Source organism: Sorghum bicolor, chromosome 2, assembly GCF_000003195.3.
Source record: "Sorghum bicolor cultivar BTx623 chromosome 2, Sorghum_bicolor_NCBIv3, whole genome shotgun sequence".
Classification (NCBI taxonomy): Eukaryota; Viridiplantae; Streptophyta; class Magnoliopsida; order Poales; family Poaceae; genus Sorghum; species Sorghum bicolor.
Genome location: NC_012871.2, coordinates 65,668,332 through 65,695,936, shown reverse-complemented (window position 1 = coordinate 65,695,936; position 27,605 = coordinate 65,668,332). Strand labels below are relative to the sequence as shown.

Sequence of the window (27,605 nt, the reverse complement as noted above, 5' to 3'; positions counted from 1 at the left end):
ATAAAAACTAAATGTCTAGTTTGTTTATAATTTGTGAGACGAATTTTTTGAATATAATTAGTTCACCCCAAAACCATTTTTTTAAAAAAATTCCTCGTCACATCGAGTCTTGCGGCAAATGCATGAAACATTAAATATAGATGAAAATAAAACCTAATTGCACAGTTTGCCTGTAAATTGGGAGACGAATCTTTTAAACGTAGTTACTCTATAATTGGACAATGTTTGTCAAATAAAAACAAAATTGCTACAATATTGTTTTCCTAATTTTTTTTGGAATTAAACAAGATTGTAAACATTCCTTTCCAAAAAAGATATTTTGAGCATAGTACAGTGCGACGGTGCAACGCATGGGTGCCGGCAGAAACTGCGCAGAGCCTCCAGCGCCACAATTCCACGAATTGCCATGCCGTCTCCTGTCGATCTTGCCATGTACTGCTTGGACTTGTGGATGACGACTGTGCCGGACCATACCATGAATGGGATTTGACTTTGACGTCGTCCGGGAGGAAAAGGAAAACAGGGAAAAGCGCAGACCATCTACTCCCCGTCCACTCACTCGTACGTCGTCTCTCTCCCGTCCGCGACGGCGTCGCATGACCGCCCGTACCGCTCCTTGTCGAATAAAATATGTGTACGGGTCCATCAAACGAACACATGTGATAGTAAGCTTTTTATTTTTTTTTTGAATTTATGGATGACGATTTCGTTTATTTAGCGCAAATCAGTTAGGTCTCGTTTAGATAAGAAAATTTTTTAGATTTCGCTACTGTAGCACTTTCGTTTGTTTGTGGTAAACATTATCTAATCATAGACTAACTAGGGTCAAAAGATTCGTCTCGCGATTTACAGTCAAACTGTGTAATTAGTTTTTACTTTTGTCTGTATCTAATGCTTCACGCATGTGCTTGCAAGATTCGATGTGATAATAAATCTTGAAAATTTTTTAGATTTCGGAATAAAGGCGTTAGCTATTTTGTCTAAAAGGATCCCATGACCTTGCCCTTGTTGTCGCCAGGGGGCCAGGCCATTCGGGGACACGTCGTAGCTAGTGCCTCCTAGTCCAGGTCGCTGCCATTGGTGCTAGGCGCCACCTTGCTCTCAGGCATTTCGATCGTCTCGGCGATGAGGCTGGAACTCCGTATCGTCCGCGCACCACCACTACCTCAACGCCATGAGCTGCATGCTCCGCGCGCCTCGCACGCGGCCATGGCTTGGGGTAGTGGGGTAGTACAGTCGACAACATGCAAGTTCCTGTGCCGTATGGTCAGCCGTGCTGCCTGCAACCACTCGACTGTACAACTCCCACTGCACCATGCCGCGTGTGCATGGCGTTGCCCCGGCAGTGAGCCAGAGCACTGACGCAGACTTGCTTGCAGGCTTGCCACAGTGCTGGAGTACAGTACGGATAAGCCAGGCACACGGGCAGTACAAGGCTAGCACACAGGCAGATGCAACACTGCCAACACCAGCCAATGTACTCTGGTGGTGTATTTCTTGTCGGTATCCATTTTTTTTTCTCAATAATCTGTCACGACTTTGCACGGTACTTACGACTTTGCTGAAATTTAGTTTATACTGTTATTTATACTGATTTATTGTAAAAAAATAGTTTTCATTCCCTGAAAAAAATATTACTAAAGTAGTGTTAAAAAACATGACGATTTCATGTTAATCATGCAATATAAGTGTATTATAAAGCTCAATACAAAAACTATATTATGATGCTTCTGGCCATGAGACAACATAGGTGATTTTGGCATGTTCACCGGATAGCATCCGTCGGATCGATACAGGGTGAAAAAAACAAGAAAATTGTATCAACGCTATGCATTTTAGACCCCATAGCTACGCCCTACCACGCTATCGCCACGACCGTGTAGTTTACCACCACAATGCACGTTGTGTGCGAGATGCTCACAAAAGAGGAAGTATCACAAACGCCCCGATAGGAGGTTCCACCTCAAGGCGTGCAGAGTAATCGAGGGGGCAAGGGACTCGACTCTAAGGGTGCAAGTGGGTATAGTTAGCCAGATGGCTAAAAATACTGTTCACCTAAATGACCGTTTAGACTGTTTAGACGCTCCGTAACCGCTACACAGTGGTACACCATTTCTGTTTAATTATCCGTTTAGCCTATTTAATTATCTGTTTAGCTTGTTTAATGGACTGCTAAGCTCGAATAATTGATAAATGGTAGGTGATTAACTGTTTACCGTCTAACATTTAGAAAAACATTGCCTAGAAAATGGCAAATATTTTGGTAAAACTTCTCTTATGGTAGTTATGTAAATCCTAAGAGCGATATTTAGATAGGTTGTGTTTTCAATGATGACAAAAGTTTTCCTCTACCCGTTCGTCGACCAAACGTCAGGTCCCTGTCTCATCGCCAAAAGACCGAAGCACACTCTTCACTCGTGAGACACAAGTAGGCCTGTTTGGAATCCTGGTTGAGGGTGGCTCTTCTAGCCCAACATGACCTGGGCAACTGGTTCTTGAGGTTCATAGAGTCTTGTTTCTTTGACTCTCTAGGGATGTATATGTTTGTTTGTTTGTTTGTTTTAAGAGGAGGGGTGATGTTTGTTTGCTTGCTTGAACTAGAAGTGGGCCAAAGAGCAACTGCCTCATGATGGGGGAGAAAATTGGCCCAATAGAGCGCAGCACCAGTCGAGCCCGGGAGAAACGAACGGGGCTGGCCCATCCCATCCGTGCTTGAAGTCCGCGGTGGCCAGGCCCAGGCTAGAACAAACTGACCCAACTGCATGACTGCAAACAGGCCGAGATGATATGATTCCACTAGGACCTCAGATCCGGGATCAACCCATCCCAAGTCACAGGCTCACAGCTCTATCTACCAGTTCCACAGGTGTGGGGTGGAGCATACCGCGCGCACCTCCACCCCTGCATCCGTCTACGGCTAGCGATGGTGACGGCCGCCGCCGCCGCATCCACGTCGCTCCGGCCACTGTCTTCGTCCCCATCTCCCATCGCGGTTACACTCTTCACCCTGTTCAACCCAATTTGTTTTCTCCAACGAACTCCAAGTGTGCTCTAATCATCCGCTTTTGTGTTAATTAACCAGAGTTTGCCCCGTCGGTGGTGTTGGGGGATCCCGGTGCAGTCCGCCGGGCGGAGCGCATTCCATGCGGAACGGCGGAGACGGTTCGTGTTCTATCCTCGCTTTCCACTTTCTAGTTAAATTTACCGCGCACTTGGTGGGTGGCTGGGTGCTCTTGGATTAAGAAGTACTACTCAATTGTGCGATTTGGTCTGATTGGTTAACAGTGTATTTATCCAATACACTCCTTAGCCATGCTGTCGCATAGCTGTGCCGGGGATTAAGAAATTTAATGAATCGGGGAACTTTTAAAACTGAACAATGTGCACAGACTGAACATTGCAGTAGAACTGCCATTGTGTCTTGTGGTTGCTCAACATTTAAATGTGACCCTGGAATTTGAACCAATTAAGTACTAGCATGGCTATTGTTTGAAAGTTTCGATATGATAACTTTGCTGAGCTGCTGACGCAAATTTGTGATTAATGTTCAAACTACTCTTTGGTCAGCAGGATCTATCTTTCTATCTTGAACTTTGACATGAAAGTCGGTAAATAATATTCTTAATTAAGGACTTATGATTTCGATAAGCAGGACGACTTTATTATGCGCAGCTGATAAACCTCCTGAAGAATCCCTCAAAAAGACCGTAGAAGTGGATAGGCTGATTGATATGCTGAGGAATGCAAATCCTAGAGAGGTAACCATGAACATGTGATTTCTGTCTTCACTCTGGCTAGTATTTAGTTCACATTATCCTTTTTGAACTGTGGTTACTGTCCTACATTTTGATTCAGACTTCACACTTAGATCTCCTTCAGTTTGAAAACCACCAGTCTTAGAGCTTGTTTCCTGTGTTGCTTGTTCAAAACTGGTGATTTGCACACGCCCATGTTCAGTGTAGAGCACTTCATTCGTTATGGTGTTCTACAGTAACAGCTGCATGAGATTTTTTTTAAAGGAGCAGCTGCATAAGAATGTAAAGAGCAATATAGATAGAAAGGCAACTTAGGAAAAAATGGGCACAGAAACTGAAAAGCTCAACTCATGAATTTCAATTTGCAATACAATGTTGATGAGCTGCTACCTGGCTCAAAACACCAACATGGCTGGGAACACGGCAAACTGCCTGTCTAAGACATAAAGCATATTTATGCATCTGAACAAATGATAATGAGGTATGATTTATCTTCCCAGTACATGCATATCACATAACCATGTACATGAAGAAAAGGATATCCATCCCCCCCCCCCCCCCCAAGAGAGAGAACAATCAACATCTGTTATATCTAACAAACTGATTTTCACCCACAATCCCAAATCCTCTCAAACACAAATAATAAAAGGTAGAGTTTCCCACACAGTTATCCCCTTCTAGAAATAGATAACCAACCCATTTCATTGCAATGTGGATGTTGATCTCATAAGCTATGAAATCATAATGACATTATCAAAAAACAAGCAAGAGAAGAAAATTGGAAACCATAGTGGTAAGTAGTAACTGAATTTCAGACCTATATTATAAATCTATAACTAAGCTGACCCAGATGTACATCTGATCTTGAATCCTAAAAAGAAAGGACAAATCTTGAATTTGAGGTGAAGTAAATCTGATGATGAAATTTTGATGGAAATATGTGATCTTGGTATTTTCCATGGAGATGTTAAATTGCTTCTCGATTGCTGCTTGCACATCTGTTATGAAAACATTTGACATGACACTGGCAATAAGTTGACCAATGAGCACACCAAAGAAGGTACCAAAACAAGGAGCTGATAAAGTCATACACACATGGGAGTTCTAAAACAATAGGCCATAACTAAATTGAGTCTGTTACTTTTATTGTGTTTTCTCTTGTATAACTGTACTTGTTTCTGCATCATGGCTCATATACTAATATAAGGTTTGTACTATTTTGTTTCTTACTAGGAATTCATTGGATCAGTTTCTTCTAATTCTTGAAAATAACCTAATGGTAGCTGCAACTTGCTTCCTGTTGCATAGGAACAGCAATGTGTCTGACCTAACTTTGATTCGCAAACTGTATATCCATGGTGATATATCTGTGACATAGAGGTTCCATCTTATTTGATGTATAGGGTGTATGTAAGCTATTATTAGGCTGCCATAAAATATCCGAGCCTCTAGAATAGGAAGATCAAAATGGCGGTGACAAGAGTGTTTGCACTGAGATATTCCTGACTTGATATGACAACTCCAATATCAGTAGTTAGATATCTCATTGTAGCATTTTCATAAGCAATGAACTGACAGTTTAGTTACATTGATAAGTCTTCAACAGGCTCCCAACAAGGAAAACAATAATTGTCTTAGCTTCAGCGTCATCAAGTCATCATACACCTGGCCAGCAGACCTGGGCATAACATAGCAAATCAGCAATAGGATAGAAATAATAGAAAGTACCACTTAGTCTGGCGCATTCATAGGATAGCTCTAAAATGCTAGATGAATTTATTAAAAAAAGCAATCCTGCTGGTGCTTTTGTGCTCTCAAACTTAAATCTTGCAACAAAATAACAAAAGGAAGCAGTCTTAAACAATATGATCTTATTCAACATTCATCATCTGCCCTTCGTTCATTCCATTCTATTCTACTACTTCAAACAATCCAAAGTAAGTGATGAAATGATCCATATCTTGTGTTGCAACTCTGGAAGCAAACAAAATAATTAGTAACACCATATTTTGTTTCACCCTTTGCCACTATTACAGTGATGGGTAAAAAAAATGAGGTTCATGCAAAATATCAATGGACCGTGTGCTATAAGTGTAAGAGGAACTATATGTTGGCACTAACCTGCTCAAATCACTAAAATCAAAGCACAGTCAGATCAGGGCCTGTTCTGAAATTCCATAACTCACACCTGAAGAACCTGTAGTGTTAATATACTCAGAGTGAGACATTAACATCCTATACTCCACTCGAGGCAAGTTTAATCAAGTTTAGAGTTCACTAACTAAATTAACTTGAGTGGACAAAAAGGTATATGACCTGGAAGTTCCAACAACACCTTACGGTGTCACCTGCCTCTGTTTTCTCTGTGAACTGTCCCTTCTTGTTATGGAGCTGACTGCTGACAGGCATCCGCTGCCATGCCTCACCAGTGCCATTCGGTGTACCGGTGAGGCCAGGGCCTCCAAGCATAATTCCACCAACCGATACATGAGGATTGACATGGCAGGCTCTATCCCTTGGAAGTTGGAGCACATCCCTCCCTTGGTGGCGAGGGATGGGCACAACAGCCTGATCTGCCGCCATGCCCTTGGCACAGGTCAACGAGGCCCGCAGAGGATCAGATTTGACTCCATCGGCACGGCCTGTAGGAGCAGGACCTCCACTCGTGCGCATATGGGGCCGTTAGCTTTGAACTCCGTGTGTGCTCCACGTCTCCACCAGCTCGGACTGCACGCCAAAGCACCGCTGCCACGTCCCCAAAGCATGAGACACTGTAGAAGTCAAACATAACTATGAGAAGCTGCTTCTGATGTAAGCGGCTCCATGCAATAGTAGCCGTTGGTGGGCGCTAATTGGGATGACTTGAAGCCCTCCACTGGCCAAGAAGCCGTGCTGCTCTCTTGTTTTACCATTTGCAGAGCCGAACTATGAACTGGTTGGCATATGCAAATCTATCTCTGGACCTAAGTTTCATCAGCTGCTCTGAGTTTAGTGTTAGTTGGCGGTTTGACTTATTTATTTTAGTCTTCTCAATTCTTTCTATCCTGTTCTACATGCTTGTGCAGTATTTGGGTGTGTCTAAAGGTGTCTTGGCTTTTTTTTTTTTTAAAAAAAAAATGAAGGCCTTATTCTTTGTTCAACCAACTGGGAGAATCCTTTGCTTGTTTTATTGTTTATTTTGACATAATGAGTTCAAGTGATTAAATTACTAATACACATTTCTTTCTTGTAAACAGCTTGATCAAATAGTGGTTGAAAATGTTCTGTCATTCGACGCTGGTTTCTGGGTTCGGCTAGCAGCTAGAATTGACCTCTGCAAATCAGATGATGATAAAGCATGGTTTCACATATGTAGACAGTTTTGCTTCCTATGGATGTTATTATCTTCTACCTCTGTTAATTTAACTTTGTGATTGGCTTCTCTGTTTTGTGTTCTCAGAAAGATTATGAAGAGCTGGCAGAAAATGTCATGAACATTGTTGACCGGCTTGTTCACAAGACTAATGTAAGAACCATGTTCCATCATGCATAAGTATAGTACCTCCGCCTATGTCCTCATAAGCAAGGAAAACTTTGTTTTTATTTTGTGATTATTGATTACTGATATTGTTCCATTTGCTAATTTTACCCTTATGCAGCAAAAGATTGATCAGTCAACAGATGTGCTGAAGGCAATCATTAGTCCTGTGATGCATGAGGGAGATGTGCAGTGGCCACCAAGAGGTCCAGACACTCTCAAATTGATGGAGAAAGTATGGTCACACCTCTATCCTATCGTTCTATGCTTTTTACATCCTTTACTTGCATATTTGGCATGGTCTTTGCATTTGCACTGTAAGACATAGTCTGCTGCTCCCCAATTCTCTCTTTGCTGCAGATTAGGAGTTTAGGCTGGTCAGCATAGCTGTCCAGTCTCTGCTGCTGTAGCAGTATGGCAATAGGCCACCTCTAGTATATTAGTTGGTAGCTAATACATCAGCCATGTCTTGGTAGTGGGCTGATCTAAGCAACTAAGCATTGTACTGCTAGTACTAGGAGTAGTTGGGGCTGTACTCAGCCATACCTTAGTGTACCTGGTAGAGGTACATGTAGCTGTATATACACTACCTCAATGCAATGGAAAAAGTTAGTTCAGTTGCCACATTCAGAGTTCAGAGCCATACCTTAGCTCGGCAGTGTCTGTGTGAGCTATGCTCATCTCCTTCTAACTCTAGCCAAAGTGAGTGTGTGGGTGTGCTGGTAAGCTAGCTGCTTACCTGTGCAGGGATCCCAGGGACCAACATGCACTGCCTAAAAACTGAACTTTCTTACATTGGCATCTACAGTATCTACAGTATTTAACAAATTTGTGGTGAAAATGTAATCGCCTGGGCAAATATCTTCAGCAATTTCTTTCAAATTATGATTTACGTGTGCCTATTGTTGCAGTTGTCTGTAGTTTGCAACCAACATTTGTTTTGGGCTTCAGAGATTCGGTTGATTATATGTAATTTTCTGTGTCACATTGTGTACCTAGAAATACCAATCTCCTTCATGCCATCCTGACATTCCCAGGAATTAACACGCCGAGAACAAGAAGGACAGCTTGATGAGGGATTTCTGTCAGAAGTTAGTGCTCAGTTGAGGCAAGTAAGTGTTAGTTTCTGCCTTTTATGCTAACAAGTTGTTTATTTTTGTTCCAACTTACATTAAATTTTATTTTTATTTGACTAGTACATGTTTACATGTGTTTAGGCTAAACAAGATGGAGATAAGCCAGGGCTTCAAGCTATGCTACAAAAAGTGTTGCAGTTATATGCTTCCAAATCTCTCCAAAAACGTAGCTATGCATACAAAGGTAATCTTCCTTCATGCATTGCTTTTATGCTGTCGACCTGAGATGTTGAAACAGGACTACGCTTTCATTTTGTTCATGAGCACCTTCCATTTTTCAGGGGGGCAAGTCGTAGTTCCCGAAAAGTTCCTCGAATGTGTAATACAGGGTCTGTATTTCCACGCACAGATTCTTTTTTTCTTGGGGTCTCTTTTTGCATCTACTAGTCATCATATCTGATCAATGGAGATTATGCAATGCAGCGCCCGAGAATGAGTGGAACACGGTGTTGCTTGACGGGCTTACAGTAGGAAAAGGAGACGTTTCACCAGATGATCTTTATGCCGTTATTAACAAGAGAATTGAGAGAGTCTTGATTCGTACGGTGAGACCCACAAACATCTGGATTCTACAGGGAGCAGGGCCTCGTCGTGAGCATCTTCTCACACTGACGTACGTCCCTCCATTCTCTTTCTGTTATACAGGAAGGTGGTTCGTACCAACAACGCATACTGGTTGAGTATCTAAAAGAGATACAGGCTAGAGCAGAGGAAGTCGTCAAAGTGCTCCAGGGACCAACAATATAAAATCTGCTGATCCTGTTTACACTATACATGTTTTCCTGTTTGCCGTAGTCTGATGGAGCAATGGCTTAATTTTATTGAAGTTGTTTGGCAGAGAACTAGGAGTAGGTACGTCTCCCCATTTGGCAGAGAACCCACAAGCTTTGGACTCTATTCTCCGCGCGTTAAACAGCTTTCATCTTTTCAGTTTCAGATATGCCTGATGCTGGACCTGATCACACAAAGAGCACAGGGAATGGAGAGAAGAGATAAGCCAGGAGAAGCGCACATTACAGCAAATCGCCCTTGCTTATTCGCGTCATCGCGTGATTGTCCATTTTACGTTTCTGAAGCTAGCTTTCATCCCGAAGGCCTGGCTGGTTTAGCTGTTGGGATAATAAGATTTTCTGCTTTTGTCCGACTGAAGACTGTAGTCTGCTACGGCTATACATACAGAACTACATATGGAGAAGTAAAAATCCTGATATCTTTAAAAGGAAAAGTGTAGACTGTAGACTCTTGGTGGCTCTCCCTTCGTATGTCTGGCACATGTTGATCCGCTACACGTAGAAGGAGACTGACCCAACGAGCGAGCCTAGACGAACCAGCCAACCAACCGAGCACGATGTGTGGTTTGCCAATTTGTTCCTCTGCGCTGGCTTGTGGCAGTTGGAGTCTGACCCTTCCAAATTGCGTCCCAATCACGCAGCCGCCTCGGCGTCCCTTCCCCCTTTCCACGAGCGCGAGGCTGGCTGTATGCTGGGCGCCGTCGTCCGTGTCCCGGCGCCGATCCTGCTGCCTCTCCTCCCCGGACCGACGCGCCCTCTCCTCCTCCGCCGCCGCCGCCACTGCCTCCCGCCCGAGGCGCCCATGGCCTCGGCCACCCCTAGCGACGGCGGCGCCGCGAAGCCCGATGCCGCGCCCGCGCCCGTGCCCGTGCCCGCGCCCGCGCCAACGCCGCTGCCGCTGCCGCCCGAGAAGCCTCTCCCGGGCGACTGCTGCGGCAGCGGCTGCGTGCGCTGCGTCTGGGACATATATTTCGACGAGCTCGACGCGTACGACAAGGCGCTCGCCGCCCACGCGGCCGCCTCCTCAGGCTCCGGCGCCAAGGACGACTCCGCCGATACCAAGCCCAGCGACGGCGCCAAGTCCTGAAGCGCGTCTCTTATGTGTAATGACCCTCGTCTGTTCCCAACTGAGTTAGATCGCTGGCTGTCTCACCAGATTCACATACGCTGCTGCCAATTCTTTACACTGAGACACTACAATATCATTGTGCCTGCTGTGGTAGGCATGTGCTAGATTGGGATGCTTTGTCAGTTTACCCTCATTGTTGTGTAACAAGAGAAAGTTATGATTTATCACAAACAAATGGAAGATTCAATTTCTCTGTGAGAAGGTTAGCAATTTGTTCATTCATCTTAATCAGCAATAGAATTCTAGTCAAGAACCCCAACCAATCACCAATGCCATTAGAATCGGGACAAATTAGCAGGTTACATCCTGTCTGCTCACTCACCATCACCCGGTGGTGAGTGAAAGGTAATACACACAAACACACACTAGCTCATGAATTGACATAGAACTTACTGACCATCGTCCGAACCACCAGAGGGATCCTCACCGTGTGCACGCCATCCTCCCATGTCAGGCTGCCGAAGTTGTATCTCCCTTGCACCTTCAGTTTGGCCTGGAACGTCACCTTGAACGTCAAACTTCTCATGGTCGAGTTGAAGGTCAGGAGAGAAGGGCTCACGGTGACGTCCACCCCTGGAGGAGCTTCCACACGAGCTCTGTACTTTGACGAGGCTGAGCCGACGTTGGTGACTGTTCTTGACACGGTAAGCCTGCCCCTCAGTTCGGGAATTGTGATGGATGGCAGGTTCAGGTTCAGCTGCGTCTTTGGTGTGTGCTGACAGGTCTCATGCTGTTGAGTCATGGAGCTGATGGCTGAGGTGTTGTAGCCCATGGAGCAAAGGAAGCGCACATAGTCAGATGTCCCCATCTCATACACAAGACCGGGGTGTGCAGCCCTGTTTGGATCCACATGACCACCTCCGTAATCGAATGGGTTTGCCTGATTGTAGGGTGCCGCCTCGGATACAATCTCAAACCCATATGTGTCTTGGACATTAGCTGCAAGTGTGTTGACTTGTTAGGCTCAAAAGTCAAATTTTCTTTGCTTAGAGAAGCAGATGACACATTACCTGTTGTGACAAGTGCTGATTTTACTGCAGCAGGACTCCAATTAGGATGCATTGATTTGAGGAGAGCAACAACTCCTGAAATGTGTGGGCAGGACATCGAGGTTCCTGAATCAATCTTGAAGTTCACAGATCCAATGGCTGATGATATGGCAGCAGCAGGAGTCCATGCGGCCAAAATGTTGACACCTGGAGCAGCGATGTCTGGCTGCAGAAGAAGGTGCAGGGTTTTTTCAGCCAAGTAGGAAAGGCAGTAATGTAGAAGTTTGATCAACTGTTGAACTGGAGGAGATTTTTTACCTTCAGGACAGAGGGGGACAGAGAACTTGGACCCCGAGATGAGAAATACGCAACTTCTGGGCCTATCAGTTCTCCAAGAATTGTTTTTGCTGAGCCAGACTGAACTGTTGGGTTTCTGTGTATGAAAAATAGAAATTATTGGAAGTTGCTGATACCAACAGCATATTGCTAGATTGTTGTAACTGTTGAAACATGTGCGGCACTGTTTGCATACCTCATGCTAGTAGTGTATGCAAGTATAGCTGTTCCAACTTGATAGTCTACTTGAACACTGGGAATGTCGAAAGAAGATGCAATGTCCTTAGTTAAGAACTGGGCGAAGATAACTCCAACGCCTCGAGCTTTCTTGACAGTCTCCACTGCCACTGAAGCTGATCTCTGTGCCCTTGTCTGGAAGCAAAGCACCACATTTCCTTTCACTAGAGTAGAATTCAGAGATCCTGCAGTGCAGCTTCTGCAAAGACATCAGCCAATATGGAAGTCGAACTAAAGGTTTGATGATCAGAAGAGATTGAGGATGACAAAGTTTACCTTGCATCTGTATCGTCTGCATTATTAGATGCAATGTCTTCAGCATAGACTATGCGTATGCTTTTTCCAGGATGCTTTCCAGTGTACAGTGTTTGACCCTGCACCATCAGACATCAGAATGTGAACACAAATATTTGCATATGAGCCTGCATTACAACCCAGAGCTTCAGATGAATGAAACTCTTACCACATAGGTGCTATTGTTGCCAAGGGTGATCTTTGCGAGGAAAGTCCTATCAATGGTGCCAGCAGCAACGGTCACAATCCATGGCGCCGAGTTGATGACCGTCTCTGAATAAGGCCCAGAATTTCCTGCAGAGCAGACCACAACAATCCCTCTCGCAACAGCATGGAAGGATCCAATGGACAGTACATCATCAACATACGCAGGGAGTGGCGGTGCTTGGCCTAGGGACACCGAAAGCACATCGACGCCGTCATGTATGGCATCGTCAAAAGCTGCAAGGATATCTGCAGAAGTGCAATCTCCGGTGGCCCAGCACACTTTGTAAACCGCGATCCTTGCCCTGGGTGCTCCTCCCCTTGCAACACCGCTGGCAAGGCCCCTGAAGTTTGCATCGGCTACCAGAGCACCAGCAGCTGTGGAGGCTGTGTGCGTGCCATGCCCAACAGCGTCTCTCGCAGACATGAACTCATAGATATCGGTGGTGTTCATCTTCCCGTACTCGGCTTCGTATCCTTTGATGTACCATTTCGCGCCTATTATTTTCCTATCCTATCATGAATTTGAAGTCACTACCAGGACAACCACCACTAGAATTCTCCCTTCTTATTTAAGACGACAGTGATAAAAAAAAATCTTTTGCGGGCAAAACAGTAAGGTGAAAGAAACCCAAGTGCAGGGCCAACCTGTTGCAGTTGGAAGCATTGAACCTGTCTCCGGCGACGCATTGCCCTTTCCACCGCCGTGGAACCTCGCCGATGCCGTCGTCTCTAAAACTGGCCGACTCTGGCCATATTCCTGCAAAGTGCGAGCCACCAGGATACCTCAGTCTTCGAGATGAAATGTCAGTGCTAATCCCAGTTTAATAAAAAAAAATGAAGGGAAGTGGCCTCACCAGTGTCTAGCACACCAATAATGGAATCCTCACCGAATCTACTCTCTGAGAGGATTCCAACCGAGTGCGACGGGTTCACTCGCATGAAGTCCCAGCTCCTGGTGGTGTGCAGGTCAAGAACACGATTCCGCACCACTCGCACAACCCCAGGTGAATCTTCGATACCACAGTTGAAATTTGAGCCAGAACACACAGGAGAGCAGCAGGGGTTTTGTCAACATCACACTCAAATACACATGGAAGCGAAAGGTCTGAGCAGAACGAGACACGAGTCTAGTAAAAGTGTGAGCTCACCGGCGAGCCGCGCCGCCTGGCTGTCCGTGAGCACGGCGGCGAACCCGGAGAAGCCGTGCCTGTAGCTGTAAAGGATGGCGTCCTTGGCCGCCTGCTCGCTGCAGAGCTCGACACCGTGACTCGTTACTCGTTAGGGGCACGGGCATCGTGGATACTTTACTAGTCAATCGACAGGGTTGACGAGTGGAGTGGTGGCCTCACCTGCCGAGAAGGGCGGCGAGCATGCCGTGGTGCGAGTCCCGGACCAGCTCCGGGTGCAGCTCGGGATTCCCCTCCCCCATGTACACAATGTACACCTGCACGAAACGGAGCCGCATCATTCAAGGGAAGAACCACTCGTGGATCGGGAAGCTGAACCACCAGGAGTCCAGGACTCCGTTCAGGCTCACTCACATTGCTGCAAGAAGAGGGGCCGAGCTGAAGCACCAGCAGCAAGAAGAAGCCGAGCAGGGCAGCCATGGCCGCCGCCGCCGCCAGGCACCACGCGCGAGCGAGGTAGCTAGCAGGTCGCCGGCAGCTCAGAGCAAGACGAAGAAGCTGGCGCAGGTGGGAAGAGGGAACCGGAGTGGAGTGGTTTGAAAGGTTGGTGTGTGACCGGCAGTGGCCTCCTCCTCGCACTACAGTCTACAGGAACAAGGAGGCTTTTCTCTCACTTTCTCAGCTGTCTGGCTGGCTGGATTTGGATTCAAATACTGCGCACTGTTGCAGCGGGGAGGTTGGTTTGTTTACTCCTTGTTCTCCCGTCCTGACGCAGCGACGTGCTCTCTGTTTCTTTATTAATGGAGGTGATCAGATGACTGACCAGTGTCGTCCTCGTCGTCCATCCTTCTCTGGCTGGCAGCTCGCGGCTGTGTTCTCTGCGTGCGCCCCCGGTGTGGACGTGTGGTGTTGGGCCAAACGCGTCGTGCTCGTTGCCAAAACGGCGAGTGCACACCCATGCTTCCCCGGTGCGGCGGCGGCGGCGGTGGTGCCGTGGCCCGTGGACCGTGGTGGAGGGTTTCGGTCCCTTCTCGCGTTGCTTTCTCCGCATTTTTCGTGATGGGTGAAGGAAATATTTTTTTCCTACTTGTACCACGAGAGGTTGCGGTTCGAACGTTGCGTTAGGCTCGCCGGCACCTACCCCGACCAAGCACTTGCTAAATGTTGTTACAGAGGTTGGGTTGGGTTGGGTTGCTTTTGTTTATCTTGCTTTTGCTTCCAAGTTAATTTTGGGCTTTTCTTGGAGATGTGCCCGACAGGCACATGGAATCTCTCGACACATGGACGGGTTATAGGATCGTTGCTTCGTGAGCGTCGGACCACACGTGTGATCATTGCCTCCTCGTTTGCCGCTTTTCTCCTCTAGCTTTGCTTCGGATGAAACGGCAGCCTACAAGCAAGCGGTACAAAGGCCTTTGTCCTTGAAAAATAAAGTAAGGTCCTGTTTAGATTGGAGATTAAAATTTTTTAAGTGTTATGTCGGAAGGATGTCGGAAGGAATTTTAAAAAATTAATAAAAAAACAAATTACATATCTCGTCTAGAAACTGTAAGGCAAATCTATTAAGCACAATTAATCTGTCATTAGCACATATGAGTTACTGTAGCATTTACAGCTAATTATGGACTAACTAGGTTTAAAAGATTCGTCTCGCGATTTTCAACCAAACTGTGTAATTAGTTTATTTTTTATCTACATTTAATATTCCATGCATGTGTCCAAAGATTCGATGAGATGGATGAAAATTTTTTGGGTGGAGAACTAAACAGGGCCTAAAACATTTGATAATTTTAAAATGAATATTGATAAGTGCAGCCATTTAGCATGCTGCCTTGGTCCGATGCAATTACACTTCTATCCATAGTTAAACTTAATATAGTTTGACTAGGATCGTAGAAAAAATGCACAAGATAAGTGTATCATGAAAATATATTTTATAACGAATCTAATGACACTTATTTGATATTATAAATAATGCATTATTTTGCATAGGGCTGGGATAGTGGGATCTGGTCATCCGGATGAAGAGGTGACATTACACTAAAATACTAATTAACCAGTAGACCTTTTTTTTTTGACAACATAGCCAGTAGAGTAGTAGAACATTGGACCCAGGATACATTCTCAAGAAGGGAACATTCCAATGTACCTCTTGGATCTTCGCTATAATAACAGATCTGGTAACATCGGATCAAGTAAAAAAAAATAAGCAGAGACGCACTACAGAGACAACCAGTTGACTGAGGAGTGGACTTTAAAGACAAATAGCATCAGTGGGCGCCTCTTTCACCTTTTGACGCTGAGGCGCTGAGCAATGACCTCTTCCTTTTTTTTTCTTTACTAAAGAAAAAGATAATAATGGTCGGGCCTGCTTTGATGCTTTCTCACAGCAGCACACGTCGCTAGATTTCGTCCACCATTTAACGTTGGTTCAAACCCCAGGCATCTTTGATGGCGTCGGGTCGTGATTCGTGCGCGAATCAATCATGATTCCATGCGTGTTTGCTGAGCCCTGGGTCACCCTGAGCACCTGATGAGTGGCGGTGGCAGCAACCAGCAGGAGCGTGGACCGACCGGCAGTGCGGCGCAGGCGCAGGCGCAGGGCAGGAGCCGCCACCCCACGTCCCCTCGTCCGCTAGAGAAGAGCAGGAGATCACCAGGGTCCGGGGGACACCTCTCTTTGCAAGACGGGGCTGCTTTCCTTGTGTTGTGCACTTGTGCTGCAAAAAGGCCGAATAATTTGCACCTTTTGTACAAATCATCCGAGAAAAGTTGCAGCGGCGTTTCCCTCTCTCTCTGTTTCCAGCCTCAAGTACAGAGTGGCAGCGTCACATTTGTTTTTTTCAACGGATACGGTAGGGTACCGGGGCATCAGTGCATGGCGTGCTTCAGGTCAATGCTCAGAGTAATACCTCATGAATGGACACTTTTCAGAGTGGCATGACACCAGCCAGGAGCACCCAGCAAAGCTCGCCAGTTCGTAGATGTACGTGCTCGAATCCCTGCTCCATCGTCTATACTAATATTAATATGGTTCTCAAACTATATTCAATTTGGTTTATAAAAATAATATTAATATTTATCTTCAAACAAGTTTATTATAAAAAAGTGTATTTCCCAATTAATCTAATAATATTTATTACATATTAGAAATATTACTGTTTGATCAATCTTAAAAGTTCAACTTCTACTAGTACTGTTGTACATTGTTTGAGAAATTGAGACCGAGGAATGGTAATTCAGAAAACGTCCGGCTGAGCCACGTTCCCGGCACGCCGGAGGAGGCAGGGAGGAGCGTGGGGGTGACAGTAGTTGGTGAAGCATTTACTGGGCACGGATCTGATCGTGCGACTGAGGGGCTGTTAGTTCTATAAAATTTTGCAAAAAAATTCTAAAATTTTTGTTATATCCAATCTTACAACACATACATTTGATATTAAAAATATATATAAAAAATAATTAATTGTATAATTTGTCTATAATTTGTGAGACGAATCTTTTGATTTTTAGTTAATCCATAATTGGACAATATTTATTAAAAACAAATAAAAGTGTTACAATGTCTATTTTGTAAAAAAAATTTATAACTAAACAAAACCTGATGTGACGTGATGGCTATATCAGGTTCACCGTCGGACGTCCGGTGCCGCCCGTTGGCCGTTGTCCCCGGCGACGACGAGTCGACGACCACAGGGAGCACACGCCCCACTGGCGCACTGGCCGTGGCTGGTTTCAGGTTTCAGCTGTATCTCCTCTAGTGTTGGTGGTAGTTTGAGGTGAGCTAATATCTAATTAAGCATTTATTTATGCCATGATCAATAGGATAGGAGTAAACAAGACCAGATCCGGTGCAGTACAGATGAGATGAGAGGATTGAGAGCTCTGGCCTCAGTCAGGGTGCAGTACAGTGACCGGAGGGTGTGCGCGGATCTGGCAGCGCAGACGACCGTTCAACCCTGAATGCATTCAACGAGGGCAGCAGGCCAGAACTGAGCAAAGCAGGGCAAGGCTATTTTACACCCTAGCTACCGTAAGTCAAAACTGAGATAAAAAATACTGAGCACTACTGAACAACGTTTAATATCATCCGGTCGTATATCCAGGACCATGAAATACTGAACAATACTGAAACACGAATACTGAATTCTGTTCAGTATAGCAGTTTGGTGTAGAATAGAGCAAAATTCAGTATCGTTCAGTATTCATATTTCAGTATTGTTCAGTATTTCGTGGTCCTGGTGTTGAACGTGATGAAACTGAAGGTTCTCCACTAATGCTCAGTATTTTTTCTACTCAGTTTTGATTTGCGGTGTAGAGCTAGGGTGTAGAATAGCGCTACCGTGTATATATAAGAATTAGGCTTTGGCACACCTTCACTTCATCACTGTTTTGGGGTGCTTCGGCTCCATAAACAGCTCTGTCGGTGGAGCTGGAGCCATTTTGATAAACTGTTTGGCAAAACAACTTTTTTCTTAAAATGTGCTCTCACAGATCGCCACGTAGAATGAGGTGAAGCCGAGAGAAACCACTATTTTTGGCTCCTTCACACCCTAAAGCTCTATGAAATCATGTTTTTAGGGGGTTTCATTGGTGAAGCCATTTTATTTTACCCCGTTTGGCACAAAACGGCTCCAAACAGCTCCAAACGGCTCATGAAGCCGCTGGAAAAGCCGTACCAAACGGGGCCTTAGAATGAAGAAACTACTATAAAATGTACCATTTTCAAACAATAAATAAAACAATTTTAAGTTTAAATATAAAACTACACTAATACTTATTGTACTAAAAAGCATAGCTAACTTTATGATGAGAAGTTTCGTAATATACCTTTTTGAGTTATTAAACTTGATAATATTTATCATAAATTTAGTCAATTTATGATAGTTTGACTTGACGAGACTTACAATTGCATCTTTTGGAAATGAAGGCAGTGAAGTTTAATTCTAGATCATCCAACTAATAAGGGCTCTTCCAACAACTCAGAAACTAGATGATTTCTATGAGCATTCGAGCATCTTCAAGAGTTTTTCTAAATTTTACTCTCTGATAATCATTTAGCAAGTCATTTGAATAAAAATTATGTTTTTATATTTTTGTGTCTTCCAATAACTTTTCTATATCTTGTACGCACTCATATCCATCCTCGCTATCCATCTTTAGCTAGCGAATAATCCAAAATAGAAGATGTCTATAGTTGAATATCCATTCAAAGATATCATTGAAGAGTATTTTTTACCACTCTATTCCTATAAATTAGATTAGATATATAGGATATAAAGAGTCTCTTGGATTCGTCCTTAATTGTCTATTAATTAAGCAAAAAGATAATGTGACATTGTAGTTAATGGAGAAAATAAAACTGTTTTTTATGTAGAAAGCTGTCTCTACACAAGAATAAACATAGGAAGATGTAATTGGTAGATATAAGAGAGAAGACATTTGATTATGCAAAATTTAATTTTGAAAAAACTAGAATGTGGTTTCTATTTGTAGTGTCTACTTATAAGCATGGAAACCCTTTCATAGTTTCTTGACTGTGACTACCCTAACTAGTTCACTAATTAACAAGAGCTATTTCAAAAAACGAGTGGACTAATATCTAGTTTTATGTAACCTTAACATTCCTAAAAGGAACCCATGGATTTAGTAGTGGACTAACATCTAGTTCTATGTAATCTGAACATACCTGCCTGGCTGAGTTCTATTTTATCTCGTATTCGGTATCAGTAAGAGCACATGTACTGATTGATTACCCTCCTGATTATTTAAACTTTATTATAATCCATCGTGTTCGACAAACACCTCAATTTATAAGCTTGTATGCAAAAGCCCCACCCCAGCTCATATGTTCCTAAAGCTAGTAAGGTACCAGTAGCCTATCTTCAGCATATAAGCTGGATTATATAACGTGAGAGAGAAACAAACAGGTCCTAGAGCAATGAACGGTTAATCTATATTCATTTCGAACCTAGTGAACAAGATTTATTTCCTACCTTTCAGTAAGGCGATTACCATTTGCAACTCTGAACATGAGATGTGACTCTGAATGTGAAATTTTAGAAGAAAAATGTGTCGCTTAAGTGACAACGAGCAAATATGATTGCCTTCCGTTTAGCAACAGGAGAATGAAAATTCTTTCACTTTGAAATGCACTGTGACTTATGGACATTATTCATCAATACACCAAATGAAATCTGATTTTCGCTTCAAACAAGCAGCAAGTAATTTGCATGTACATATGCAGCCGTAAATTACAAGATTAGGCAAGTAAAGCAAAGAAAGTTGGTATCCCAGAAAGGCTCCATTTTTTTAATCAGTGACGAAACTGGAGCTGCTTCTTACAGGGACTATAAGATTATGTAAGGTTTTCCAGCAGTAAGCCATACATTCAGCTCTCAACCTGAGCATAGATGATCGCAAGGCACGGCTACTACTTTGGTGGGCGACGATCAGGGTACAATATGTCCTGAATATTTTCCTTGATATAATGGGCTGTTTTGTTTAGATTCTTTGCGACACCTGAAGCGACCAGTCCAGCGCTCCTCTTAAACCTGCACCATCCATATACATCAGCAAGGCAATATATCGAAGTGGGGGGCTGCAGACCAAGAAGAGATATGAACAGTAACTTTCCTTTCCAAGAATTCCTGCCTTGACAAGTTGGCAGGTCTCTGCTGTCCTTGTTGGTGAGAGCGGGTGGTAGCTGCTGCTAAAAGAAACATTTAGACATTACTAGGATAAGTTCAGGACGACTGATCATTTTGACTGAACATCATAACAACATGGCATGATAGTATAGTAGTAATACAGCCAGTTCCTGTCTGCATTTATCAAATGAAAAGAAATGATCCTATGTACTATATCATATTTGGATATAATACTGCAGCTGACTTTTGTTCAAAGTATAGTCCATGTCAAACCTAATGTGCTCAGGAGGAACAAATAATTCCATCTTTAACATAGGGTCACCAGGGATGAAATTAGAAGAGGATGAACCAATAGATATAACATCAACAGAAAACTTCACATACCGTCCTTTGCAACATGTGCTGGAGCTTGTTCAGCTGTTGATGGTTTTCTCTCAACCAATCTGCTGTCCACCAATAACTGCAGGGACATTTCTCACTCCTGTTAGGACTGTGCACATAAGCTTATCATATGAGAAGCTTCAACAGATAGAAAATGTAAAATGTACGATACACCTTATTAGTGAATCCTAAAAGTTACATGTACTATTCGGAGGTGTAAAGTTCATTCATTGCATTCAAAGAGCACAGCATTCTCAAGAACAGAATCTGAGAGCAAAGCATCAGCTTTGTTTTTGGTTACCAGTCATTCGTATTCAGTGGGATTGAGCCAAAGGATTCACAGAAGTCATATGTGCTGATGAATCTTCTCAGGGTGATTAGGAATCAAAGCAGTGATTCTTTGTAGTGCATAAGGCAGTCAAAAGGTGAGATCAAATTACAGGGTTAGATCAAGATTGTTTTTTTTTTCATACGGTGATGATGGTGCTAGTGGTAGGCAGAAAAAAGAAAAAACACTCAAAAGGAGGTCAACACTCAATGAAAAGCTCAATATAAAATGGTTGCATTGGTAAGAAAAAAGAAACTTTCACAAGGAATAGCAAACACAAGGGCAACAGTAAGGGAATGTCCCTCCTGCTAAGAGGGTAACAAAATATGTCTCTCCTTGTAGGGTTGCATATGCACTAGCATTATCATGTGTCCGTGTAGTTAATCAGGGAATCAGTGCTCATAAATCTTTCTAAACTATAGATCCTGTTCCTACATCAGATATGTGGATTGCTGATTTGTCGATATCGATAATCTTGCATGAAGGGAAAGATGCAGAGGGGTACTCATTGGTCAGCCCATGATTTTGGTATACTATACTACAGCAAAATCTGAAGAAATTCGTGGACCTGTGCTATGTTCTAATCACTCACTACATGTACAATTAAATTTAACAGAAACATAAGATACACATGCTGGCAGCTGCATTGGGCCATTGACAAAAAGAAAACGAAAATATGTTAAGTTCAGAGATTCTCCGATTGTAAAAGGAGAGGAAAACCAACCTCGAGGCCCCTGCAATATGGCAACAACGTCTTGCCCTCGCTCTCACCACCCTGGCCGTCCCTGTTGTCCACGAACATGGAGTAACCCGCGCACCCGTACCTGAACCGCCTGAGATCATGCCCCTGCGCCGTCGCCTCCTCCTTAGGCTCATCCACCACGTAGTTAGGAACTAACACACCAAATCATCGATAACCTCATGAGATCTTCGGATCAGGCGTAGCGTAAAAGTCGGATTTTTTTTTTCTTTCAGCTTTCAAAGAAACAAATTCGCATCCAAAAGCAGACAACTTTGTGGATTGGGCCGCAAATATCAATCAATCAAACAGATTGCAGATTCCGGTGTATCGGGTTAGGGTTTGTGACCTTGGGGGATGGAGCGGGGGATCCCAACGCAGATTGGGTTGTAGCCGCGGGACTTGAGCACTGATGAGTAGTAGAGGCATCCCTTGCACGACTTCCCCTTCCGCGGCGCCGCCGTACCAGAGGCACCTCCGCCCGCCGCGGCGACGGGCTCCGGCGATGCCTCCACCATCTCTCTTACTTTTCCCCTCCCTCCTCTCCTTCCGCCGCGTCGGCCTGACGGGTGACGGCGAAATTAGCTATCGAAGGGAGAAAACCGTGCTGGCTGCCATGTGGGACCGCGACTTCGCGCCTTGTAACCTTGTTGCTTAGTACACGCAGCGAACCGATAGATCCGCATCACAGGGCTGGCAAAGAGCCCTAGAGGCACTCGTGTTCTACTTTTGCACGTAGCACCCCGGTCGAAGCGGTATTTCTTCTTCCGATCGCGTCCATGAGTCCATTCTCCTCAAGATGGGAGTGGTTCAACCTTGGATCAAACCGGCTGGTCCATTTATTATTAAATGGAGCACCGGTCAAACCATTTAAGTAAATTTCTAACCCGCGGTGCACTAATGGATATCATGGTTCGATCTATCCCATGTATATTGCTTTTGGTCAACCGCTACTCCGAAGATTAGTGGATAGACAGATACTTATACATCACAAAAATGTTATGATTTGCCTACTTAATTAATAAGCAACGACGTTTACATAACATAATATATTAACTCATCACAGAACTAATGACAAAAGTCGATCATGAACCACTCATTATCTTTTTGATTGAAAAGCACAAGATCGTCAGCAATGCAACGCAAACTAAACCTGTCGCTGCTGTTGTCTACTTTAGAGAGCCTATGTGCCAACCATGTGAGTCGGTGGATGCTGCGTGTGTCGTCCTACTAGGTATACCATGTTATGTTCGCATTGCATTTGGTGATCTGGAAGCAACAAGGTTGTTGGCTGGCAATGGGGAAGGCAGAGCGGTGGCTCAAGAGCATCTTGGCGGGGAGGAAGAAGAAGGACAAGGCACTGCAGTCGTATCAGTAGCAGCAACAAGGCGACGCCACGCCGCTGCCGGGCGCCGCCGCGAGCAGCCCCGGGAGAAGAAGCGCTGGAGCTTCAGGCGGCCCGCACTGGCGCCGGCGCAGCAGGGCAAGGTCAATAGTAACGCGGTGCCATCCCCGTTGCTGTTGGCGCGCGAGCTCGACCAGAGCGAGCACGCCGTTGTGGTGGCCGTGGCAACAGCGGCGGTCGCCGATGCCGCGGTCATGGCTGCCGCCGAGGCTGCTGCCGCGATGGTCTGTCTGACGGTGACAGCTGCGGAGGACAACGATCTATCCGTTACCTCCTACCAACGGCTGCCACGGACACAGACGATGGAGGAGATCGGGCGCTGGTGCCGTTCTACCCGCTGGCGGGGAGGCTGGGCGTGGGCGAGGGCGTCGGCCTGCACATCGACGGCAAAGCCCAGGGCGCCGCCGGATGGATGGGAGGCAGGAGCGGATCGACCCACTCGATCCAAAGATTCGATGGATTTGGAACCACTAACCCTAACTCACTTAATGGGTCAGAAATGGAGCCCATTTAGACTATTTTTTGGACCGGTTCGAAGAACCTTTGGGCCGAACCGAACCATTCCCATTTTTACATTCTCCTCGTAGCCTCACGCTTTTGTTTTCAACTTGTTTATTGTTAGACTTGGTTTTGTAAAGCAACAAGGTCAATAACAGTCTTGTTTATCTGTATAAGTAAAGTAATAAGAACTAAGTTATATAGTAGTTAGTCTTGTATTTATTTATCAATGATTTTTATTATTATATATTTATATTCTTCATCACATATATTTCTATTGGGATCCACTATTGTCTATACTTTCGTGTCCAGTTGTTGTTTGTATGAAAGCTAAACTCTCTCCTCTATGTTCACTTTTCTCATTCACATCAGCGAAAATGTTGACTAACTTGGCTAAAGTTAATTGTTCTTGCTCTAACAGATGTTGTAAAGATATATTAACTACCTTTGGTGCAGGTTTAGAGTTGGTGATTCAGACTTGTTTTATGGATCATGCACCAAACTTTGTAACTCAGGGTCTCCAGCGATAAGCTTGGAACCAACTCTTGTTTATGTGATTCTAGCGATAAGCCTTGTTTGGATGCGCATATATTCATGTCAATCCACATGTTAAAGTGAGTTTAAGTAAAATTAAATTAAGTTTTACTCCAATCCACTGCAACATATGTGGATGGAAGTATATACACATGCATCGAAAACAAAGTCTAATATGGTCATGCCATTACCGGCAACATCACCACTGCCAACGTCTTTAGAGTTTGCCACTGTCAAATAATTACCCACCTCCATGATTATGAACACATAATGTAACCTATTAATTTGTATTTAAATCACTCATTCCTATTACAAAACATCATATAGAACAACCATAAATTTACATGTAATTACTTAACCTCTTAAATTTTCTTCAAAATTACCACTTATGTACTTATTAAAAAAATACTAAAACATCCTCCCAAATATGCATATAAATTACCAATATCTTCTCTCTCGCTCTGTGTGTGTGTATATATATATATATATATATTAACATGATTAATATATTAAAAAATATTTAAAGTAAATATACATGTCGTACAATCTTGTAAAAATATCAAGTACAAATGCATGCATAGGCGATAAATATACACGTTATCTATTAACAATCGTGAAAATATAGGATATATATTACATATATACATTGAGATGATGGTGTAGCCCAATTGTCACTTATGGCCATCTCATTATTCTGGCCCAAGAGGCCAAGACTATATAAACGTGAAATACCACACTGTCCAGTCTAGTCCAGGGAGAACCATGCCATGTACTGCAGTCAACAAGAAACCGATTTCTTTCTGCAATTCGGGAGCACTCAAACGTGTTCTTACGTGTGTGTTGTTTTTCGGTAACCAGTGTTCTTGAATTTTGCTTTGATCCACAACTTCTCAAATAGACAAACCTCGGTACCCATGGAGCCACAACAAATTCCCTGAGGCCTCAGCTACTGCAGCGCTGCCTGAACGAGCGTCCGGCACTTGGGGACTAGGACGAGGGGAACCCGCCGCGGCGTCGTAAGCCCCGGTGCCTCGCCCATGTCGAGGTCCACCGGGCGCATGCCGGCGGGGAGCTCCCACTCGAAATGACGCAGGAGGCTGACGAGCGCGAGCTCCAAGACCGGCACCGCGAAGCTGATGCCGGGGCAGATCCTCCGCCCGGCGCCGAACGGGATGAGCTGGTAGTCGGTCCCTCTGAAGTCCACCGAGCGACTGCCGCCCATGAACCGCTCCGGGCGGAACTCGTCCGGTGCGTCCCACACAGCGGGGTCCCGTCCGATGGCCCATACGTTGACGAAGAGCGCCGTCTTGGCCGGGATCTCGTAGCCCTGCACAACAGCGGGCGTTGTTGATTCGTGCGGGACGAGGAGCGGCGCTGGTGCGTGGAGCCGAAGCACCTCTTTGAATACTGCCTTCAGATATCCCATTCTGCTCAGGTCGGGTTCACAGATGGCCGGCTGATCGGCGTTGACGACTCGCACTATCTCGTCTTGGAGCTTGCCCAGCACCCGCGGGTTGGCGATGAGTTCTGCCATGGTCCATTCCAACGTTTGAGATGATGTTTCAGTTGCAGCGGCTATCATGTCCTGCAGACGCAAGAATCAAGCACGGATAAGAGGAACAGTACTGAATTATTTGGTAGCAAACATTTCTTGATGACATGCTAGAAGAGGATTTCTGCGAAGACGATAACCTCGATAGTAGCTTTGATGCGATCGTCTGTGAGCTCGAGCCCATCGGCGCCTTCTTCCCTCAGCCGAAGCAAGACATCCAAGAAGTCCTCATCCTCCTCCCCTGCATCGCCACCCCCCTTCTCCTTGTGTGCGGCAACTATCTCGGACAGGAACTTGTCCCACACCTCGGCCATGTCTTCGAGCTTCTTATCGAGGCCCGTCGCCCATCTCACAAACCTCGCCGGTGCGTCCGGCAGCACGTCTTCGGGTTGGAAGCCCGCCATCAGCGCCGCGGAGTTCCCCATCAGCTGTTTCAGCTTCTCTGCTGTGGCCCCAGCGGCACCGGTGGCCGCGCGGGTGACCACCGCGTTCGTGTAGCCGTACAGGAGCTCCCTCATCTGCACGGCCTCCCCTGCTTCCGCGGCGCGGCGTGTCCGTGCGACGAGCGCGGCTACCTCGGCGGCCCGCACGGGCGCGAACGACTCCACGCGCCGCGGGGAGAGGAGGTGGACCACCGCGATCTTTTTGCCCCGGCGCCAGTTCTCGCCGTAAGGCGCGAACGAAACGTTGCTGCACCCATACATCAGCTTATCCCCTCCGACGCTGCGCGGGCGGGAGGCGAAGGCGAGGTCGTGGTTCTTGAACAGATCCGTGGCCGCGGCGGCAGTGAACACGACCAAGGTCGGTCTGCGGCCAAGTTGCAGGAAGAGGAGACCGCTGCCGCCGTCGCCATAGCGAAGCTGCAGCTCGTGCAAGGATCGGTGCGCGAGGCGGCCGATGAGGTGAAGGTGGCCGATCAGCGGTAGCGACGGCGGGGACGGTGGGAGCTTGCTGCTCCTGCGGTTCTTGATGACATAGAGGAAGACGATAAGCGCGCCGGCGGCGAGCAGGTAAGGAGACATTTTTTCTGCTCTGATGAATGATGACTGTAACACATCAGTAGAATGACTCTCCAGTTTGGACAGATCTGCTCAAAGTAAGAGACATTTCTGTAAGGCAGAAAAATATTTGCAAGAATGGGTCAAAGATCCTTGATTTTTTTTCTCTCTCGAGAACCTCTCTATATAGAATTCCCTACTGTCTTCCAACTCTGTGATGGCTACAGGATGATCTTGGATCACAATGGCAATATATAAAACAACGTTGTTTGAAAATTTCAGCTGCACGAGGATGATGATGTGATAATTTGGAAAGAACAATGCCCTCACCCAGGATGATGCTGGTCCATAACATAAAAACATTTGGAAAGGGTATGTGGTTACAAAACAATGCAATACTAGCCAAAGACAACTTTATTTGGAGGAAGTGGGGTGGAAATGGTACTTGTTAATTTTGTGAGCAGGATGAAAATACAACTCATCTCATTTTTTATTGCGACACAGCTAGCATAGCATACTGCATTGGAGGTTTGGAGCTACAAATAGACCGTGCAGTTTGGTTCAGTACTGGAGTTGGATATCTGATTGCTTCTCAAATGGACAAGACTTTTATACTCTTGGGGTGGCCGCGATTTGTTGGGGCACTTGGAAAACGAGAAATAGAGCTTGTTTTGAAAATAAGTTGATTACAAACCCTGATGAAATAATCTGCCATACCTGTGCACTTGTGAAATATTGGGCAAGCCTTTATTCTAAAGAAGATCTGGAAACATTGCTCGAGGCGGTGAATATTATGATATAGGTTGTTACAAGACTACTGAAGTGCTGACCAGTGACGACATCTACAACCAATTCGACGACAATGAAGATTGAAGATTGGAAATTATCGTGGGCCAGAGGAAGGGCGAGAGAATTGATGGATGCTCTCATTTGAGGCTCATACTGTACTGTCCTCTAGATGTTTTTTGTTGACCTTTTGGAATGACTATGATTCCGTTATGTTCT

At 45.1% G+C, this 27,605-nt stretch overlaps 6 protein-coding genes and 1 long non-coding RNA gene across 12 annotated transcripts; 3 read left to right on the top strand and 4 right to left on the bottom strand.

Moving 5' to 3' along the window:
• LOC110432812 lies at positions 2,822 to 9,633 on the top strand. Of its 4 annotated transcripts, none has more exons than XM_021453664.1 (12): positions 2,822 to 2,992; positions 3,083 to 3,162; positions 3,653 to 3,758; positions 6,992 to 7,090; positions 7,195 to 7,260; positions 7,394 to 7,507; positions 8,310 to 8,384; positions 8,490 to 8,592; positions 8,690 to 8,737; positions 8,832 to 8,953; positions 9,054 to 9,256; positions 9,340 to 9,633. In XM_021453664.1, exons 1-11 carry the CDS (start codon positions 2,924 to 2,926, stop codon positions 9,153 to 9,155), a joined length of 984 nt encoding a protein of 327 aa, XP_021309339.1. In that variant the 5' UTR covers positions 2,822 to 2,923; the 3' UTR covers positions 9,156 to 9,256; positions 9,340 to 9,633. The 4 variants fall into 4 exon arrangements, with proteins under 4 accessions (XP_021309339.1, XP_021309341.1, XP_021309338.1 ...); XM_021453666.1 differs by having other exon boundaries at positions 9,054 to 9,260; positions 9,346 to 9,633; XM_021453663.1 differs by having other exon boundaries at positions 9,054 to 9,260.
• Positions 4,992 to 6,836, bottom strand: LOC110432813. Its single transcript, XM_021453668.1, has 2 exons — positions 6,072 to 6,836; positions 4,992 to 5,952 (listed from the first exon to the last, which is right to left on the bottom strand). Exons 1-2 carry the CDS (start codon positions 6,426 to 6,428, stop codon positions 5,938 to 5,940), a joined length of 372 nt encoding a protein of 123 aa, XP_021309343.1. The 5' UTR covers positions 6,429 to 6,836; the 3' UTR covers positions 4,992 to 5,937.
• Positions 9,758 to 10,520, top strand: LOC8062081 (vegetative cell wall protein gp1). The gene has a single exon (XM_002462668.2). The coding sequence runs from the start codon at positions 9,888 to 9,890 to the stop codon at positions 10,284 to 10,286; it is 399 nt and encodes a 132-aa protein (XP_002462713.1). The 5' UTR covers positions 9,758 to 9,887; the 3' UTR covers positions 10,287 to 10,520.
• On the bottom strand, positions 10,572 to 14,353 carry LOC8062080 (subtilisin-like protease SBT3.6). Its single transcript, XM_002460520.2, has 11 exons — positions 13,933 to 14,353; positions 13,741 to 13,835; positions 13,540 to 13,637; positions 13,246 to 13,401; positions 13,037 to 13,148; positions 12,354 to 12,897; positions 12,167 to 12,264; positions 11,850 to 12,089; positions 11,636 to 11,750; positions 11,339 to 11,543; positions 10,572 to 11,267 (listed from the first exon to the last, which is right to left on the bottom strand). The coding sequence occupies exons 1-11, from the start codon at positions 13,996 to 13,998 to the stop codon at positions 10,699 to 10,701; spliced, it is 2,298 nt and encodes a 765-aa protein (XP_002460565.1). The 5' UTR covers positions 13,999 to 14,353; the 3' UTR covers positions 10,572 to 10,698.
• LOC110432814 lies at positions 11,139 to 11,886 on the top strand. Its single transcript, XR_002450079.1, has 2 exons — positions 11,139 to 11,273; positions 11,369 to 11,886. It is a non-coding gene; the product is annotated as an uncharacterized LOC110432814 (long non-coding RNA).
• LOC8062079 lies at positions 19,639 to 22,238 on the bottom strand. 3 transcript variants are annotated; one of them, XM_021454956.1, is made up of 5 exons: positions 21,963 to 22,238; positions 21,599 to 21,768; positions 20,550 to 20,625; positions 20,152 to 20,221; positions 19,639 to 20,069 (listed from the first exon to the last, which is right to left on the bottom strand). In XM_021454956.1, exons 1-5 carry the CDS (start codon positions 22,129 to 22,131, stop codon positions 19,949 to 19,951), a joined length of 606 nt encoding a protein of 201 aa, XP_021310631.1. In that variant the 5' UTR covers positions 22,132 to 22,238; the 3' UTR covers positions 19,639 to 19,948. The 3 variants fall into 3 exon arrangements, with proteins under 3 accessions (XP_021310631.1, XP_021310629.1, XP_021310630.1); XM_021454954.1 differs by having other exon boundaries at positions 20,152 to 20,227; positions 21,963 to 22,237; XM_021454955.1 differs by having other exon boundaries at positions 20,152 to 20,224; positions 21,963 to 22,237.
• Positions 24,613 to 27,590, bottom strand: LOC8062078 (cytochrome P450 71A1). Its single transcript, XM_002460518.2, has 2 exons — positions 25,743 to 27,590; positions 24,613 to 25,635 (listed from the first exon to the last, which is right to left on the bottom strand). The coding sequence occupies exons 1-2, from the start codon at positions 26,622 to 26,624 to the stop codon at positions 24,997 to 24,999; spliced, it is 1,521 nt and encodes a 506-aa protein (XP_002460563.1). The 5' UTR covers positions 26,625 to 27,590; the 3' UTR covers positions 24,613 to 24,996.

What these genes read in the sequence shown, in the direction of transcription:
- LOC110432812 (XM_021453664.1), top strand. Translation starts at nt 2,924, where the DNA reads ATGGTGACGGCCGCCGCCGCCGCATCCACGTCGCTCCGGCCACTGTCT. An exon ending in GGAATGCAAATCCTAGAGAG is followed by an intron (nt 3,759 to 6,991) that starts GTAACCATGAAC and finishes TCTTGTAAACAG; the next exon opens with CTTGATCAAATAGTGGTTGA. An exon ending in GCAAATCAGATGATGATAAA is followed by an intron (nt 7,091 to 7,194) that starts GCATGGTTTCAC and finishes TTGTGTTCTCAG; the next exon opens with AAAGATTATGAAGAGCTGGC.
- LOC110432813 (XM_021453668.1), bottom strand. Translation starts at nt 6,428, where the DNA reads ATGCGCACGAGTGGAGGTCCTGCTCCTACAGGCCGTGCCGATGGAGTC.
- LOC8062081 (XM_002462668.2), top strand. Translation starts at nt 9,888, where the DNA reads ATGCTGGGCGCCGTCGTCCGTGTCCCGGCGCCGATCCTGCTGCCTCTC.
- LOC8062080 (XM_002460520.2), bottom strand. Translation starts at nt 13,998, where the DNA reads ATGGCTGCCCTGCTCGGCTTCTTCTTGCTGCTGGTGCTTCAGCTCGGC. An exon ending in CCAGGCGGCGCGGCTCGCCG is followed by an intron (nt 13,402 to 13,539) that starts GTGAGCTCACAC and finishes GTGGTATCGAAG; the next exon opens with ATTCACCTGGGGTTGTGCGA. An exon ending in GCATACACTACTAGCATGAG is followed by an intron (nt 11,751 to 11,849) that starts GTATGCAAACAG and finishes TTTCATACACAG; the next exon opens with AAACCCAACAGTTCAGTCTG.
- LOC8062079 (XM_021454954.1), bottom strand. Translation starts at nt 22,131, where the DNA reads ATGGTGGAGGCATCGCCGGAGCCCGTCGCCGCGGCGGGCGGAGGTGCC. An exon ending in CATATTGCAGGGGCCTCGAG is followed by an intron (nt 20,626 to 21,598) that starts GTTGGTTTTCCT and finishes ATGTCCCTGCAG; the next exon opens with TTATTGGTGGACAGCAGATT. An exon ending in AGCACATGTTGCAAAGGACG is followed by an intron (nt 20,228 to 20,549) that starts GTATGTGAAGTT and finishes TGTTTCTTTTAG; the next exon opens with CAGCAGCTACCACCCGCTCT.
- LOC8062078 (XM_002460518.2), bottom strand. Translation starts at nt 26,624, where the DNA reads ATGTCTCCTTACCTGCTCGCCGCCGGCGCGCTTATCGTCTTCCTCTAT. An exon ending in GCATCAAAGCTACTATCGAG is followed by an intron (nt 25,636 to 25,742) that starts GTTATCGTCTTC and finishes TTGCGTCTGCAG; the next exon opens with GACATGATAGCCGCTGCAAC.